The following is an 18411-nucleotide window of genomic DNA, read 5'->3' as shown; positions in this document are numbered from 1 at the left end:
TGGATATTCTTATTAATTTTTATGATTATTTAAAATTAATATTATATTATATACGATATTAAAAATGGAAAAAATACATGTATACATATGTACGCACGTTTCGTATCGTTTCGTATCGTTAGGTCGATCAAGTTCATTACGATCTGTATATCCGATCTTGATATTTTGTTTACGTTTAAAGCAATAACGAACGTTTTCTATTGTTGTCATTAGTCATACCCGTCACCTATCAATATTCTCATAAGTCGAAGATTATTGTTAAAGTCACAGTTCGTCCTTAGACACCGTACCGTTCAGTTTAGTTCCCGATTCTCTCTCTCTCTCTCTCTCTCTCTCTCTCTCTCTCTCGTTTACTTTAGGTACATGTAAGTATTTTTTAAGAAGAAAACTTTAATTTACTTTTGCGATTTAATTCTCTTATAGATCGAGCTTACAGATCGAACAGCATTAAATGAATAAATTAATATGGATTATCGTTAAAATTAAATTAATTAACGAGCGTAGACATCGCACTGGTTCGTTTCAATTCCTCATTTTCTTGCACATCTTGAATACTTGAAAATAAATTATTTTGTATTTATTTTACTTAATAAAACTTAATTTGAAAGAAACAAAAAAATATGCGAGATTTTCTCATACATTATATCTTAGATGCTAAAACGATGCTGAGTGTAATACATCTTATATAGACATTTTAGATACTTGTAATATTATTTTGCGACTTACCATTTAAACTTATTGAAATCGACAGATCGATTCGAATGCGTGTAAAGAGCGTGCGTGGTGATAGATGAAAAGAAACGAAAAATAACGGTGATCGTTCTAATTTGCATTCTAATTCGAGAGCGAATGAAAGTAAGAGAGTGCGGATGTTATAAGACGAATCTCCCACGACGAAGTTTTATCTATTCGATAGAACTCGATAATGATGCATTAAAGGCAACGGGTTCATACGCGTAAACTTAATGCGCGTTTCAAATCCGAATTAGAGAAATCGATTTTTCGCTTCGAAATGAGAATTGAAAAGTGAAAAGAGAACGTGTTCTATCCAAGAAGCGATTCCATCGTAGTACAGATTCGTAATCGTCGTTTAATATTAAATGTTTGAACGAAAAGAATTTATACCTAACTGACGCGCGTTCTCACTCGCGCGATCATGAAATTTTTCGATAAATAAATTCAATGGTCATTGTAAAGAAAAGAAACGGATACGTATGGACGAGTTGTTAATCGATATCTCGATGGAAACGACGAAATCCTTCTTTTTTCTTTATCCGTCAGGACTAACGCAGTACTAGTATAATAGAGTAATGGAATAAATGCGATGCGCTTGAGAATGCAAGGGAGAATAAGTTCAGGGGAGGGAGGACACCGGCCGTGTCGAGACGTCACGTCACGTCACGTCACAAAGGTGTTGTTGCATTTCGGAGTGACCGTTTTTCTGTCTCGCGTCGGCGTGCGAGCCTATCGAAGAAGTGAGGTGCCGACGGAGGAGGAGGAGGTGGAGGAGGTGGCAGGTGGAGGAGAACGCAACGTGCGTGCTCGCTCACGCAGTACGGCCGTAACGTCATTCCGTCGTGCACAGCATGGGCCCCCATTAGCGGCCCTCGCTTCGTAATAGCGTAATAGCTCGGCAGGTTACTGTAAGATATCGTGAAAACCCATAGTCCATTCGCGATAACTTGTAATAGATGGATAAATGGACAAGAAAGGACGTAACTCGATCTTAACGTCTTTCCTTGAGAAATATCTTGAGAATGTTCGAAAAGTTCGTACGTTGCTCGTCCTCGACCGCGCATCATTTCTCTGCTTTTTTAGACGGGAAAGGAGCGATACGTAATCTCGGCGTTCTTCTCTAACGTCGAGTAATTTGAGCGCACGAAAGATTTACGACGCTCGTTAAGGAATATTCCGAAGGAATAGCGGATGGATCCTTGACGTGGAAACGAAACGAAGCCGACGACATTTTTCACGAGCTCATAACGGAGCTCATAAATGAGCTCGCGAGGAGAGGGCACTTTTAACGGACGAAGTGAAATTGATAATCGCAACGATAGGACGATAGGGATAAGTTTGATTCGTTGAGCGTCCAGCAAACTATCGCGAGGAGGAGGGAGAAGGGAGGCGGTTGCGAAGGCGTAGGCGGGGGACATTGAGCGTATTAAACCTGCCCGAGTCTGTACGTGCGCGCTGCCATAAGGACGTATGGACGTTGTCGAAGGGTCAGTTCGATTACCGAGAGATAAATTTGGGATTACCTGTAAGGAAAAATACGATTTCCGATTAATTTGCACCGTTTATCAGAAATTTCCTTTCGTGGGATACGATAAGAGAAACATAGCGCGTACCTTTTTTTCTTTCTTTCTCTCGCAGAAACTCTCTCTCTCTCTCTCTCTCTCTCTCTCTCTCTCTCTCTTTATTGGGAATTCTTTTCCGAAAGAATGATACGAATGGTGAGAGGAACAAAAAACGAAGAAAAAAGCATCATCAGGTAATTTCTCGATGGTCGAGCGATCGGCAAGGCGTGTGCCTACTCGCAGATGCTCGCTATATTTTTCCACATGCGTCGTGTTTACCTTTGAAAAACCCACGATCTCTTTTCCCTCTTCCTTCTCTCACTTCTCCGACCGTACTCATTGCGAGATCGAGAGAGAGAGAGAGAGAGAGAGAGAGAGAGAGAGACAGAGACAGAAAAGTATCAGAAAATACATTTTCGTTTCTCTCCCATCGAAGAAGAAAAAATTTGCCGATCGAAGAAGGCAATGTTGACACGGCATATTGACCATGAAGATGAAACATTTGTAGTCGAGAAACGACGCAGTTGGTTTTGGTTCGTTATCGTAATTATGTAAGCATTTCGAGCGTTATAAACGGATCGTTTGCGAAATAAGAACAAACACGTACACCGTCTATGATTCATAATTGATGACAGTTTCTGTCCAAGATGCAGCTAGAAAGTAGAAAGCCGAGGAGTTATCGATGAACGCGACCCCAAGAACTCTATAAGGAAATATATGGAAATGGATGATTAAGATTGCTGATCGTATCGTTCGGATAAGATGCAACTTTTGCCTTTGATATAATTTGAAAATTTGCCATTGAAGAACAAAGTTCACCACGATCGTATAACGCGATCTGGCAAGTTTCGCCTCGTGTTCCAAGTACAATCTCTAATAATCCGACTTGCGAGATATGATTTTGCAATTTTTATCACGACACCGATCGAATTTGTTTCCTTCGTTGCTCTATGTTTTTGCGTTAAAAAAAGCTTCATTTATAATGATTTATAATAATAAATATAATACAGACGTTTAAACTTGGATAATCGATTTCACTATAATTAGCCTATGCTTTCATTTTGCCGTGATATTCGCTTTAGAGATGAAGAGTCGACGTTGCAGAGCTTGAATGCTAAGTACCACCGTCAGATATTTTTGACGACGAGCAGCCAAGGCAGAGATCATAATTGGATTTTAGAAGGATCGTTATTACCTTAACGATCCTCCTACCGGACTGCACTGCACGGCGCGGCGCGCTGTGGCACGGCACAGCACGGCACAGCACGGCACAGCACGGCACCGCACGGCACGGCACGACATGGCAAGGCAAGACAAGACAAGACAAGGCACGGCACGGCACGGCACGGCGGCCTGGAATTTGCAAGCTGAATACGTATCGAGCAGGCTGCTCCTTTCGAACGACTTTCCGGGAACCCCGATCGAACGGTCTAGTCACGATCTACCTGTTTGGGGAAGCGTAAAACTTGTTTTATTTTCCCAAAACACTCTTCCACGTTCCACAAAACGATTCGACCGTTTCGCTATGAAGAAGAAAATATTTGCTCGGTGTAAATAAAACGATGAACCGTTCGAATTGGCTTGATTGCGGAAACACGAGAAAAGGCGAGATGCGAAAAGCGAATAAACGACGGTGTGTGTGTGTGTGTGTGTGTGTGTGCGCGCGCGCGCGCGTATCCGTCGATACACAGGCGAATTTTCAATTTCTTCCGCTGTTACGAGAATGACTTGAATCCTCAAGTTGAATGTTAAAGTTGCTTGACACATTGATAAGTAATCACGAAATGCATTCGTGCTCAATGTCGCGAGATTTTTCGATATAAAATTACAAGATGGGCGCCGTATTTAAGTCGTACGAGCATAATTCAAGGATAGAATTGAAGTAATTCGATAAATTAAGTTATAATTCATAATTTCGTAATGGTAATCTTATGCTCGAATGTTTGCTCGTTTTGTCGGTTGAAAGGAGAAAAACAAGCTCTTGCGATAGCGTGGTATATACATTGGAGAAAACATAAATTCGTGGGAAATCTGTAAAAGGTAAGGAAGAAATGTTGCGAAGGCACGCGACTTATCCGGTAATCCGGTATAGTTGCGTAATGAAATAGCGCCGACAGTTACCTTGGACAATGCAAATACGCTTCGTTATTCGTCTACGACGATAAGTCACTATCGCGTATGTCCGCGAGCGTAGCTTTAGAATCTTCTTCCAAGGGAGGAGGGCAAGTTCCTCTCGATTAGCGTAAGCTCTTTCTCTCTGGCTCTTTATCATTATGTCTGAAACGATCTCGAAAAAAGCTGATTTAAACGGATATATTGCTATTCGAGTTTAAAAGGATAATATTGCTATTCGAGTACGATACTCTATCTACTATTATCGAGGGTACTGAAAGAGGGAGAAAAAAGGAAAAACGATGAATTCTTGTATTTCCAGAACTTGCGTTTTTCTGTTTTCCGATTAATTGATTTCCCGTTTGTGAAATGATGATTCGTATCTTTTCTGCGAATCTTCGAAAGAACGTAACGCGCTATAGAAAATTATTCCCGCAATCAACAAAGTTCTTCGACGATCATTTAATTTGCCGATTCCTTCGCGAACGTTATCAGGCTGTTTTGATAAATAAAACGAGAGTATCGAAAGAATATTTACGAGAGGAGAGACAAGATATAGTGATATTACAACGAGAGAATTTGAAATAAAACTACCTTTCTCGAATATAACATTTAATTGGAAACTCTCATGAAACTTCTTCTTTGAGTTAATCTCTCCGCGAGTTTTGCGACGATCAAAAGAATCAGACTCTGTAAGTAATCGCGAGTTTGTTGCAAATATGAGACTTTGAGAGTGAGAATTCTTTTCGTAAGAGAGAATGAGAGAAAAGGAAAAGAATCCTATGAAAGTTTCGTCGTAGATTGATTCGTAAATTCGATAGTCGTGGAATCTCTTTTCACGGTTCGATCATGCAAACAAAGATTTGCGAGATTTGCTCGTCGAAAAGACCAGAATTGGCTGATTAAGGAGAGAAGAGAAGAGAAGAGAAGAGAAGAGAAGAGTCTGGACGACGACAGCCGTTAGCGCGCTTGCAAACGGCCACGCGCGAAAGCCTCTTTTGCTATCCTCCCTCCCCCCCCCTCTCTCTCTCTCTCTCTCTCTCTCTCTCTCTCTGCGCGCGCGCTTTGGGATTAATATAGCCGCGTGTCGTGCGTCGCGTTCTCTTCTTGCATACCGAAAGTGGACCTCGACGTTGGACCTCCGCGTCTACCACCACCATCCCTTCCTCTAATTCTATGCGCTTTCCTCCTCAGACGGAAGCATTTATATTTATTGTTTAGTATGTACGGATATTAGACATGCCTACAACACTGTCACTTTTAAGTTATCCTATCGGTACTTTATTCGAAAGCTCGCACCGCGTCGAAAAAATTCTCTTTACCGTAAAGTAGAAAGAAAGTATTTGTTTTTGCACTTTGATAATGTTAATACCTTGTACAAGGTTTTTCTTTTTTTTTTCTTTTCGACGTCGAAAAGTCTTTCAAGTTAGCAGCCATGATTTATTTTGAAAATTAGCTAATTTAAAATCAAATATATTGCATTTGATTTTAAATCGTTAGATTTTTTTCTCTTCTTTTCAAATTATGCGCACATTCGTCCTTTACAAGAGAAATTGAAAAACGATTTGAAACATTTTCTTTTCTTTCTTTCAGCATTTTTCTCTCATCCTTGATCGTTTCATGAAATACTTATTCGTAGAACGTGAAAATATTTCCTTGGTGTGATTTCGGTAGCGTGAGAAAACGGTGCAATAATAAGACTCCAAATGCAGCTGCGGACGTGACGATGCTTACCAGTTCTCTTCCAACGTGTACGGACGTGCGTCTCCCGCAGTCGTGATTTTCAAGACGCAAGACTTAGTCATCGATAAGATTTTCCAGTTCCTCGCGTTTTTCTATCGACAAGTATATCTATACTCGCGATTATTATCATATCTATTTCTCTTATATTCCATTTCCACTGATTAATGAGATATTGAAAGAAAGTCTTTTAGCTCATTGCGACTTTTTTCTCCGAAACGCAATTTCACGAGAGATATATACCCGTACGATATTTGTGTACGTTTGATCGGTTACGCAACGAGATAAAAAGCGTCGCGAGCGTTCTCCTTTGACTCTTCTATATATATATATATATATATATATATATATATGTATACACACACACACCTATTAACGAAGCTCTCAATATTCTCCCGACTTTTCCATGTAACGCGCTAGAACTAGAATATGCTTCTCATTAGATCTAATATGACAGTTGATTATAAAATTAACATTTGTCATTAATTCACAAAAATAGTTGGAATTGTCAAAAGTTTGTTCTCATCGGTCAACTACTCAATGGAAACGACGAGGTAGATGACGACGACGATTAACGATCATATGAGGACTCGATACGTAGACGCGTTAGTGTGCGTGGAACGTGCTTGGCCTCCGACTTGTCGCTCACTGAAACTTATCCATATAGATACAAGCACGGAACAATGGGTGTATGCGCGTCGCTCACGTTGGAAAGAGACACTTTCTTTCTCTCTTCTTCTTCCATTGCATTCTCTAGCTCCGTTCTGCGACAAAGTAAACGCTAAGAAGTTGTTTACTCTGGCTGTTCGCTTCATTGCCTTCATTGCCGACTCTGCACCATTGTTTTACAAAAAAGAAAAAGAAAGAGAAGAAAAACAAAAATCATTTTAAATCTTGTACGAACATGTTCTTGCGATAATCGTGTCGTATAAGAAGGAAAGGTTTTCGAAAGGCTTTCTGCAAATTCTTCTTTTTTTCTTCCTTTTCATTGATTTTCCTCGAATTTTCTTTTTCTTTTCCGAATATTGCCAGTAGAAGATATACCAAATTTCGCCATATCGATTCTATCCAGTTTGCTCTGCTATATTATTGACAATAGATTTCGCAATGACACGAGAGGATCGCAATACGAGAGGTCAAGCTCGGTCGGTCATTAAAACGCCGATCATCGATAGGTGTCTTATCTTTCTTAATTAGACTCTGTCTGTCTATCTTCGTTCCGTCAATTTGCGATTTTACATCGGTATCCTTTAACGGAGTTAAAAAGGCGCGTATCGAACGTACACGCTTCTCCATTTCAACGATTATGGTCACGAAATGTACAAGTACACCCAAGCTAGCTAATAATGATGTACGAGAGTGACTGAAAGAATGAACTCGTTTAAAGGAAAATAAAAAGTCTACAGTTTGCGTTTTGAAAACGCAAATTTGTTACTCCAAAACTATACTAAAAGAAATTGTAAAAGAATAGGCAACTTGTAATCGCCAAAGTTGAAAGTAGTTATTTTATTCATAATTTTTGTCTTGTGTTATATAAACGTTAGTGCGTATCGTGATAGTCGTACCACGACGAACATTCAATATCGACTCAAAGTCTCTTGGAACAAACTGCAATGGTAGCCGGGAGAGGACAGAAAGACCGATCGTTGGATGGGACGAGCGAGCGAACGAACGAACGAACGAACGAGCGAGAGAGAGAGTGAGAGAGAGAAAGAGAGAGTACGGAATACAGTAGCTTTGAACTTGACACGACGACGAAGGGTGCGAGCTTTGCCTCGGAAGAAGATCGTTAAGGCGAACTACAGAACGAAGATGAATAAAGAAGGAAGAGAGAGAAACGAGTAAGAGAAAAAAGAGATAGAGAGGGAGAGAGGGGGGGAGGAAGAGTATAGCGGGATAAAAAGGAAGAAGGGCGACCGGTTCAAAAGCAAGTTTCGGTGGCCTCCTCTTCGTATACATTCAAAGGAAGAGAGAGAGAGAGAGGATGAGTTAGGACCCTGCGACTGACAGAAGAAAGATCGACGCCCGAAAGACGATAAATCCTTCTTCGATCCACCTCCTTTCGTCCTTCCACCTTTGAGTCCTTCGACCTTGCCTCGAATTGCGAATACAATCTATGTGGCGTTTGAAATTATCGTACGAAAAGCGGCTTTCACATGCGCCAACGTGTCGGAAAATATGCAGAATGTTTTTCGCTTGGCGAGATAAAGAATTTGCATTATATCGTTCGGTCGTGTGAAAAATGTCGGAAGAAAGTGCGTCAAATCGCAAACATCGATCTGTGACACACACACACACACACACACACACACACATACGCGCGCGCGTGCTCTCTTTTTCTCTCATTTTTTTAGGCAGAAAAACTTTGACGAACTGTCCACGGAGATAATCGATAGACGCGACGCGGTCTCGTAAGGCGGCCGTACTCGAGTAAAAAATCTGACGGCTTGCTTCGTGAAAAGATTTATACGTTGTTTCGAGCCTTATCGAATTTTCTATCGGAAAGGATGACATTTTTTTCTTCCTGTCTCTCTATCTCTCTCTACTTATCTATCTCTCCATCTCTGTCTCGATCACACATCGCAGCACGATGATTCGCGATGATGAATCAACAGATGCGATTAAGAGTCGATGACAATTTTTCGAAGAATGAGGAAGAAACTGATCTTCGCACATGTCAAAATCGATATGACATTTTCTATTTGAACGTGTTCCTTCGAAGGAATGAACAAATGTGCGGGCAAAGTTACAACCAATTGGCTATTGTTATTATAAAGGTGTGTTCAGCAATGATAAGTGACGTATAATGATCCTCCGATAGAGGTCGATAGAACTTTTCCTTATCTTTTGATTATATATACAAAGATAGTGATATCGATAAGACGTAATAAAAAAAGGAATAAGGAGAGAGAGAGAGAGAGAGAGAGAGAGAGAGAGAGAGAGAGAGAGAGAGAGAGAGCAGTGAGAAAGGTGTTTATATAGAAAGAACAGCATAAATCACGTAGATTTGCACGATGCAAAGGAAAAGAAAGCATAGCAAAGTGCGTTTGTCGCGGTAGAAGAGATAGGTCAGCTCGGCGACAGCAGTCGTTCGTACGCTTAGATCGATAGCGAGTTTGCCACCAAGATCTTTGCCACGTTCCCAGATCTATCGTACTCGAAAGGATCTTTTTTCTTTTGTAACGTTAACGTAACGATATTAACGTAATAATAATTCAAGTAACTACATCCGATATACGAGTAGAATAACGGTCGTTCGATCGATCGAACGATCAAACAATTATTTCATTCCTCTTTGTAGATAATGTTGTGCGAAAGAACGAGGAGAGGAAATAGATAATGCATTTGTAGAAAAACATCATTTTACCATTGAACGTAGCATATTCCTCTCGCGTTCCTCGAAATTTTCCCCAGTATGGTCGACCGTTAAAAGTAGGCATACGTATACGCGTACATAGATAGATGGGATATGTAAGTGAATATGTAGGTAGGTACATATCGTGATAAGCGTTTATTAATCATCGAAATGGCTAGAACGACGTACGTCGTCGCTATGGCAAAACGGCGGAGTGCTTTCAACGACGTACTTGGATATAAATCATCGTTCGGTTTCTCGAGAGGGTAAAGCGATAACAACGGGGGGTGCTCGTTAATGAACAGGACAATGGACCAACTTGACTCGTTAGAATCTATGCGTCTGCGTTCTAATTAACCGTATGTATGTACGTCGATCGATAAGTAACAAGTATTAAGTATTCCCAAGTATCGAGTATCGAGTTCATCCTTCGGCTAGGTATATAAGTACCTTTATCGTAACGATACTTGAGATACTTAATCGATACAATTTCAACAGGAAGCAGGCACCAATAGTGAGCAAAAAGCAACGACTTTCGTGGAAGAAACCACGTTCGCTTGTCATCGTTATCATCGAAAGTACGCCAGTCGTTATCGTATATAGGAGGAGGTGGCAAACTCTGCGGGAAAGAATCACCAAGGCAGCAAAAGCAAAATAATAAGAAACAACGCAAACAAGGGCGATGCAACGGAGCAAAGCGACGGCATCGGCATCGCGCGACTAGAGTCAGCCGTCTGGTTGCGCTCGGTCTTGCTCTAGAGCGAGCGAGAGAGAGAGAGAGAAGTCGCGGGGAGTCTCACTCGTAAGAGATAGATCTGCTAGCTTGGCGCCAGCAGGTCGTGATGGAAGCCGAGCGAAGGCCGCCTCGAGCGCTTCGTGCCTTGCTATTCGTTCATTCGTTCGTTCGTTCGTTCGTTCGTTCGTTCGTTCGTTCGTTCGTTCGTTCGTTCGATCGTTCGTTCGTTCGTTCGTTCGCTCGCCCGTCCGTCCGTCCGTCCGTCCGTACGTCCGTCGTTCATTCGTATGTTCGTACGTTCGTTCGGTTTTTGACAATGCGCGAGAATGCGCGGAAACATCAAGTATATTAAATATAAGAGTGAGAGACGAGAGAAAGCGAAATATCGCGAATGATGTGTTGTCTCGTAAGACTTTCTTATCATTTACCCTGCCTCTCTCTCTTATCTCCTTTTGACATAGGAAAAGCGCTCACGGATACGCGCTTAACGCTCGAAAAACTATGAAGAATGTAGGAAATAATAATCGATCAAAGCGGCCAACTTTTTCCTCATCGTACCTATAGTCCTTTTCCCCGCTATCCAATTATTCCTTCTTCTTCGTTTTCGAATGAATTACTTAATTCTTCATTGAGAGAGGGAAGATTTTTTCGCGGAGCTACTTAGTCGAAAAACATTTCATTGGTGCGTACATTTCGGACAAGGGAGCGAGTTTCAGAAAATACTTCCTTTCGAGAGAATAGAATTCTCCCATGACGGTGCCATTAGATCGTACGTGCCTAGAGAGGACGTAGGTAGACTCTACGATCTCGAGGAAAAGTAAAATGTAAGAGAGTCGACTATAAGGTGCGTCGGCGAAAAGGATAGGTCAGCTTGGCGCCATCGGGTCGTTCCAAGTCGAGGCGAAGGCCGCGCAAGTCTCCTATGCTGTCGTTGTAGTTTTACTGCTCCTTTGTTACACCTATCATCGGCATTACCGTCCGCCTGCGGGGGCCGTTCCGCTGGTCGTCCATGTAAAATCTCGCTCTTCCATTCTGTTATATATTCTATAGTCATATCGTGCCAAGATATCTTAGTTCGATAAGGTGAACAATTAATATCTTTTTATCGTCATTTTATCGATGCTCTTATGACAATAATGAATAATTATGCGATTGTTGGTTTCTTTTAATTTTCTTTCCTGATGCAAAAACTTGGTTATTTCGATCGCTGATCGAGTCAAATTATGTCCACGTCTCGTAAGTTCATAAAAGTTATATTTGCTCGATTATAGATAAAGCGCGTTTCTCCATTTTTCGCGCGTACAGCAAGCGAGATAATTAAATGGAATTATTAATTAGCCCCGAATTATTGGCACAACGTAATACTCGAAACGAGAGAGTTTCTCCTCTCTTCTATTGTTCGTTACCGAAGCGTTCGTTCGATCAGCTTATGCACTGTCGAACGTGCGTACGCGCACGCGCGTTCCTTGGACCATTTCCAAAACTACTATTCGCATATTACCATGTCCCGATAACGAGGCGGATCTCTAATCGGACGACGTGCTTGTATTTTCTAATTCTCTATTTATCCTAAGCGTTTTATAGACAATGCGATTATATACCGTATGTACATGATAGGCAGTTTAATTCCTTTTTGAATGAATGCACAATTGGTCTAAAATTGTTTGACCAATCTTTAGTTTCACACATTGGTTTCTAGAAATGGCGATAATACATTTATCTCGTAGTCAGAAATTCGTCCTTTTTCCGATCGTTAAGATATTGGCCTTCTGCCAAAATAATTCCATTCCTAGTTTTGCATTTGAAAATATTACATAGCAAACCCCTTTCTCTCTCTCTTCTTTCGTTTCCTCCTCGGCACGCTTTTAATATATAGGTAAGAGAGCATGCCCGTCAGAATCCATGGAAAAACACGACACGGTTTACTCGGTAAATTTCCTACGTGGCTGGCTTATTCCTCGATAAAAAGAACCCATGCTAATTCATCGTCAGCGAAGCGTTCTCGTCCTTTTCACGGATGAACTATTGCGTTTTATGATCATCGCTCTCTTCTCTCTCTCTCTCTCTCTCTTCCCCCTCTTTTGTCTACTTTCGTACGAAAATCGGTAAGTGCATATCCAATCTATCCAAATATCAAAAATTGTTTTCCTTTCGTGGGCCAATTCAAGCACGATAAAAGTTTGGAGATAACGAATCGACTTGGCAGGAAAATAAGTAGAACCCCATCGCCATCCCCAAAGAGCATCGATAATTGGTCCAGTTGTAAAATTATCGACTAAATTAACTGCCATCGTGGCGACTCGCTACAGAGCTTTTTCCGATAAACGACCTCGTTATAGCATCCTTCCTCTTCTATGCACATTACCCATTGCGCGTAATAAAACTGATATACTTTATGCCAGGGGTGTGCTTATGCTCTTTGGGTTGTCTGGGTCATATGAAAAAAAAAATTTATATCGTAATTATATAGCTCCTGTCCTGTGTGTAAATTTTTGTAGTTGACGCGAAATAGTCAACTTAACTTTTTTAAGATCCAGAAGAAAGAAATGTAAAATAAAAGTTGAAAGATAAAAATATAAACTCATCAAAGTGAATATAGGTAATCACTTTTTCGTTTCACGGGGCGAATGCACTCGAGGATCGATCGCGATACCATGATATCCTGTCGAATTTATAGAGTTTATTATCGTGAATGTGCGAGGAAGAAGACAAGATAAAAATACCTGAGAACATCTTCCACGGCCGATGAGTCCATAGATATTCCATAATATGCATTATATAAAACGGTTCAACGAACCGATCGATCGACTTACTTCTGAAGATCTTATTTTTATCTCGATACTCTTTTATCACGAACTCGCGTCTCTCTACCCCTCTCCCCCCCCCCTCTCTCTCTCTCTCTCTCTCTCTTTTCGTATAAGTCGGTATTTTTAACAAAATATCACTTTTAGGTAAATACGTTTTATAAATATATAACTAATAAGGAACTTTGCGTATTGTCGTGCAATTCGCTTTCAACATTTTTAATAATATTACTAGCGATAATGATAAGAATTTTAAAGAGAAGGAGATAGATGAGATAATGTTCCAAGACGTATCGCGCTTTGTTAAAGCAATCGATTCATTCAATGGTGTAACTATAATATCTATTATATTTCCTTATCGATCGCTTTAAGAATATCCGTCTCCCCCTTCCCCTCTTTCTCTTGCACTCCATTCCTTCTGGTTCTTGCGAGCGGAGCATTCGAGTCCATGTACTTCGGGACACAACGCAGCCTATCGAAAGCGAGAAAGAAACGGACATCTTACGATGTGCCAGATGTGACAGATGTCCTTCCTAAACCTCGTTTGACCCACCAAAATTCAACCATCGTATCTTCCTTTTTTCTTCTCAATCTTATCGAATGATATCGTTTCTATCGTGTTATTTTTCATTCAGTTTCCATATGTATATATGTATCCTTTGTTTTATTATACGGTATATAAAGATTGCCAAAAATAATATGAAAATAATTATTAAACACCGATTTCATCATTGACCATTTATCCGTCGATATTGAGAGTGTTGTGAAAGGCGAATAGTAATAAATTTAAATATTACGAAACGGGCAAGTCCGGACTACTTGCCGGCCGTAATTTATATATAAAATTCGTGGTAGGGAGCGATAGGTTGTGTAAATCAAGAAAAAAGGATCCCATATAACGTAGGCAAACGGTACATAGAAGAGGCTCTGTCCAAGTGCCGCAAGAAAGGGCACTCGAAACTCCACGCACCTTACTTCCTATCTCGTTTACACAAGACTTGAGGTTTTAAAGACGTGCCGTAACTTGGTACGCGTACGTATATGTGTGTGTGTGTGTGTGTGTGTGCGTGCGTGCGTGCGTGTGTGTGTGTGTGTGTGTATATATATATATATGTACATATCGACAGTGCAAATTCATCCTAGGCAACGCGAGCGGCAGCTTTTGCTAAAGCACCTAATACCAAGATTTATTACATCTATTCGTTTAAGATGGAATGTAATATACATACATACATACATACACACACACACACACACATATATATATATATATATATATATATATATATAAAGAGAGAGAGATTGTACAATGTATTTAATGCTTGTGCCATATCATAAATTATAAGGGCCGCGTTAGAGTTTCTTTTGGCAGAATCGTCATCGGCTAGATATGCGAACAATATCGCCGGCCATTATGGTGCGGGTCCTACGAAAAGAGAAAGTTTCGTCGATTTGACACAATTTGAATACTTATGCTTAAATAAATATTTGTTTAACCCAACTCTACCGATTGTTGTCACAATATCTCAGCGCTTAAGCCGATAAGAATAATTGGATCGGCCTAATTTCTCAAGAAATTAAACGACGCGTTCTCTTGTATGAAGATGCTTTCAGTTAAACGTGAAAACAAGTCGAATAATTATTACTATATAGATTAGATGTAACTGCTCTTTCGCTTCCTCCATGCTCCTGAACAAATTCATTAAAATTAAAATCCGGTTACTCGTTTCTTCGACTGACAGCGCCATTTCTCGAAATCTGGTAAAATGAGGAATAAGAAGAATAAGAGGAAGGATAAGGATAAGGAGAAGAAGAAGAAGAAGAAGAAGAAGAGGAAGAGGAAGAAGTAGAAGAAGAAGAAGAAGAAGAAGAAGAAGAAGAAGAAGAAGAAGAAGAAGAAGAGGAAGCGAAAGAGGAAGGATGGATCGCGTTGACCGAAAGCAATTTCTTTGTTCCCTCAGGCCTGCACTTGCGGAGCATCGAGGAGCCGAGGATGACGGCGGAGACGGCAGCTCCTTGTCTGCAGGGGGTGCAAGGGGTGCAGGGCGTTATGGCGGGTCAGGGCATTTTGCAACAGGTGCAAGATGGAAAGTCCACGGGAAGTTATTACACCTCGACTACGACCGTCTACGATCCGGAATACGCTCGGATGGAGGCCTGGCTCGACGAGCACCCTGACTTCGTCAATGATTATTTTCTCAGGTTCGTGCACAGGCCAAGTGCTTTTTATTCTCTTTCCTTTCACTTTTCTCCCTTTCTATAACATTTATATATTTATCTTTATCGTTTATTTTTGATTGTTGCTGGCCGATAGCGCGAGATCGAGTCGCTTGGATAAGACGATTAAACTTTCTACGATAAGCTTTATAAAATAATATCGAAGTAAAGCGATATATAGACGTCGCGTAGGCTCGGAAAGAAGGTACATTGATTAATTCCGACCAGATTAAGTACCAATAAGTCAAAGTTAAAAGTCGGAAGGTACCTTTACTTTTACTTACTTACGATAGTCGTACGGGTCGTATACGAATGACGTCGACGTCAGGCATAATTAACAGTCCTCGTTTAACGTTTGGGTTGCCTACGTAATAACGCATTAAGGCATGTATTCCGCGTTACACTTTCTCCTCGTTATTGTAAAATATTCGGGGAAAAGAATTCTTTCGTAACAATGAGACCTACGATTGCATTTAATTTAAACCTAACGATTGTTCGTTTAATCGACGAACTTGAATCAATTCGTTTAAGTTGATTAGAAAAAAGAAAGATATTAGGGAGCGGGATAACAATTTGCGTCGAACCAACTCTGACGTAAATTCTATGCTGTATTTAATATTAATTCGAGGAGAGAGTAATTACGAGTCTCTAACGAGTTTTCGAGAGTTACGGTAGTAGTGCACGTTATGCGAGGTAGCCAACGATTAATAAATTGTTCCTTCGTTCGGACGACAACGAGAGGACGATGACTAATTTTGTGTTAAATAGAAAATGCTCTCTCTCTCTCTCTCTCTCTCTCTCTCTCTCTCTCTCTCTCTCTCTCTCTCTCGGATGCGAGGGTTTTCGGTCTCCTCTCATTGAAAAATAACAGTTACGACGTCGCGCGACGCGTCATCCCTTGCATGTCGAATGCGTTGTCGCATGGTGTGTTCCTGTCAATTATGCAAACGGCTAAATTAATCGGGCCGACGCGCAATCCGCACATCCGCGTCGTAACGTCGCGGGACGAGAGCGAAATATGTTATCGGAAATTGTCCCTAACTCTTCCTGCGCGCAATCCTGATTGTCCGCGCGTCCTCGGCTAACGTTTCAAGTAGTTCCATTTGGTTTGAATTTAATTGATACAATGATGTTATTAATCATATCATCCTATCTATGGCAGGAAGGTGACACGGCAAACGGTAGACATGTGGTTAGTCTCGCATGCGACGCCAACGTCCTCGTCGAGCAGCTGCATCGAATTGTCCAGTCCAACGCACCCCGGTGGTTCCTCGTCCTCGGGTCGAGGTGCCTCCAGCGGTGGTTCCGGGGCCACGACACCGGTCAGAAAGATATCCGCACATGAATTCGAGCGAGGTGGCCTTTTGAAACCAATCGTCAATACGATCGACGGTACGCCGACCTTCCTAAGCGTTTCCTCCGGGGAGACGGATCAATCCGGTGGGCAACCAGTTGGCTCGACTAATTCTGCACGACCCCAAAGACGATCTAGGCACGAGCTAAGGCATCTGGACGAGAAGGATCTTATATTCGAACTGGTTCGTTTCATCTGATATATTGCCGCTTATTATTAACGATATGACATTGCTACTGCATTGATACAACACTTTAGTTCATTTTTTGACATATAATTCATGCTGACGTACCCAACAGGTCAAGGATATTTGTAACGAGTTGGACGTCAGGTCTTTGTGCCATAAGATCCTTCAGAACGTGAGCACTTTGCTACACGCCGATCGCGGTTCTTTGTTCCTTGTCCAAGGCGAGAGAGGTGGCGGACACATACCTTCCTTACAAAATCACGAGGCGAACGTTAACTATGGAACCGACAATGGAACGTCCCGAAGGTCCAGCAATCAGGGTTGCGGTCAAACCTATTCGAAAAGTAGGTGTCTCGTTTCTAAGCTCTTCGACGTTTGCTCGAGGTCGACTCTCCTCGAGATGGAGAAGAAGGACGAAATCAAGATTCCCTGGGGAACAGGGATCGTTGGTTACGTCGCCGAAAGCGGAGAACCTGTCAACATACCAGACGCTTATAAGGTTCTTCCTATCTTTAGCTTGAAATTAATTAAATTAGCCCGAAATTGAATGTTGTTATGAAGTAATGTCGGTCGCGTTAAAAGAACCGGAACGCGGATAATCGAACGGAATTATTTGTTACATTAAGGATTCGAGGTTTAATCGTGAGATCGATGCGCTTACGGGATACAGAACGAGAGCGTTGTTGTGTATGCCGATCAAGGATTGCAATGGCGACGTCGTCGGGGTCGCCCAGGTCATCAACAAGCTCGGCGGAGAGGCGCAATTCACGGCGCAGGATGAAAAGGTCTTTGCCGGTTACTTGCAATTCTGCGGAATCGGCCTGAGGAATGCCCAACTTTACGAGAAGAGTCAGTTGGAAGTGAAGAGAAATCAAGTACGTACGATGGAAAGAACCTTTTTCAACGGCAAATTATTCCATTTTCCGACGTCTACCGACGACGTCCATTGGAACTCCGTTGAAAATACGTTATTTCGATATACATATATGTAATATACATGTGTTACCTACTCGTACGCAGCAGGTGTATTTAATAAATTTAATCGTTATGTCGCTCGACAGGTGCTGTTGGATTTAGCCAGAATGATCTTCGAGGAGCAGAGTACGATAGAACACATGGTCCTGAGGATCTTAACTCACACTCAATCATTGATACAATGCCAACGCGTTCAGGTACGATATTGAAAATCGTTCTCTTATAAAAATAATCGATTATTCTTTGGCATATTTCGTTGTCGAGAATTCATCGTCAAAATGGAACGAACGAACGAACGAACGAACGAACGAACGAACGAACGAACGAACGAACGAACGAACGAACGAACGAACGAACGAACGAACGAACGAACGAACGATCGATTTCCTTTTTCGACAGGTGTTATTGGTGCATAAGGCATCGAAAGGAAGCTTCTCTCGGGTGTTCGACTTCGAGGCAAACGATCTCACGGGCGAAGATTCCGATTCTCGTACGAGGTAAGCAAAGGCAAAAGTTTGTTTCCTATTATGCATTACTACGAGATATCTGTTGCTACGACGAGTTAAAGAAAGAAATTAGAAAGAGAGGAGGTAAAAAGCAGGGAGAAAAAGAAAAAAGAAAAAAAGAATAAGAA

At 41.3% G+C, this 18411-nt stretch overlaps 1 protein-coding gene across 9 annotated transcripts in view; it reads left to right on the top strand.

The window, feature by feature from the left end:
• The window catches only part of LOC124430381 (dual 3',5'-cyclic-AMP and -GMP phosphodiesterase 11), a 44435-nt gene that overhangs the window by 20368 nt on the left and 5656 nt on the right, over positions 1-18411 (top strand). For 7 of the 9 annotated variants that reach the window (XR_006943749.1, XR_006943748.1, XM_046976856.1 and 4 more), the window contains 6 exons: positions 15006-15246; positions 16424-16799; positions 16915-17301; positions 17429-17677; positions 17864-17974; positions 18177-18274. Coding sequence is in view for 7 of the 9 variants with exons in the window: in XM_046976854.1 (XP_046832810.1) it covers positions 15006-15246; positions 16424-16799; positions 16915-17301; positions 17429-17677; positions 17864-17974; positions 18177-18274 (1462 nt within the window). In the remaining 2 variants the exon portion in view is untranslated. Of the gene's footprint in view, positions 1-14786; positions 15247-16423; positions 16800-16914; positions 17302-17428; positions 17678-17863; positions 17975-18176; positions 18275-18411 lie in introns of all 9 variants that reach the window. The other 2 variants (XM_046976855.1, XM_046976857.1) reach the window with 1 other exon arrangement.

This window comes from Vespa crabro, chromosome 18 (assembly GCF_910589235.1).
Source record: "Vespa crabro chromosome 18, iyVesCrab1.2, whole genome shotgun sequence".
NCBI lineage: Eukaryota > Metazoa > Arthropoda > Insecta > Hymenoptera > Vespidae > Vespa > Vespa crabro.
Note: the sequence above shows the minus strand (reverse complement) of the source record. Positions and strands in the feature narration are given on the sequence as shown.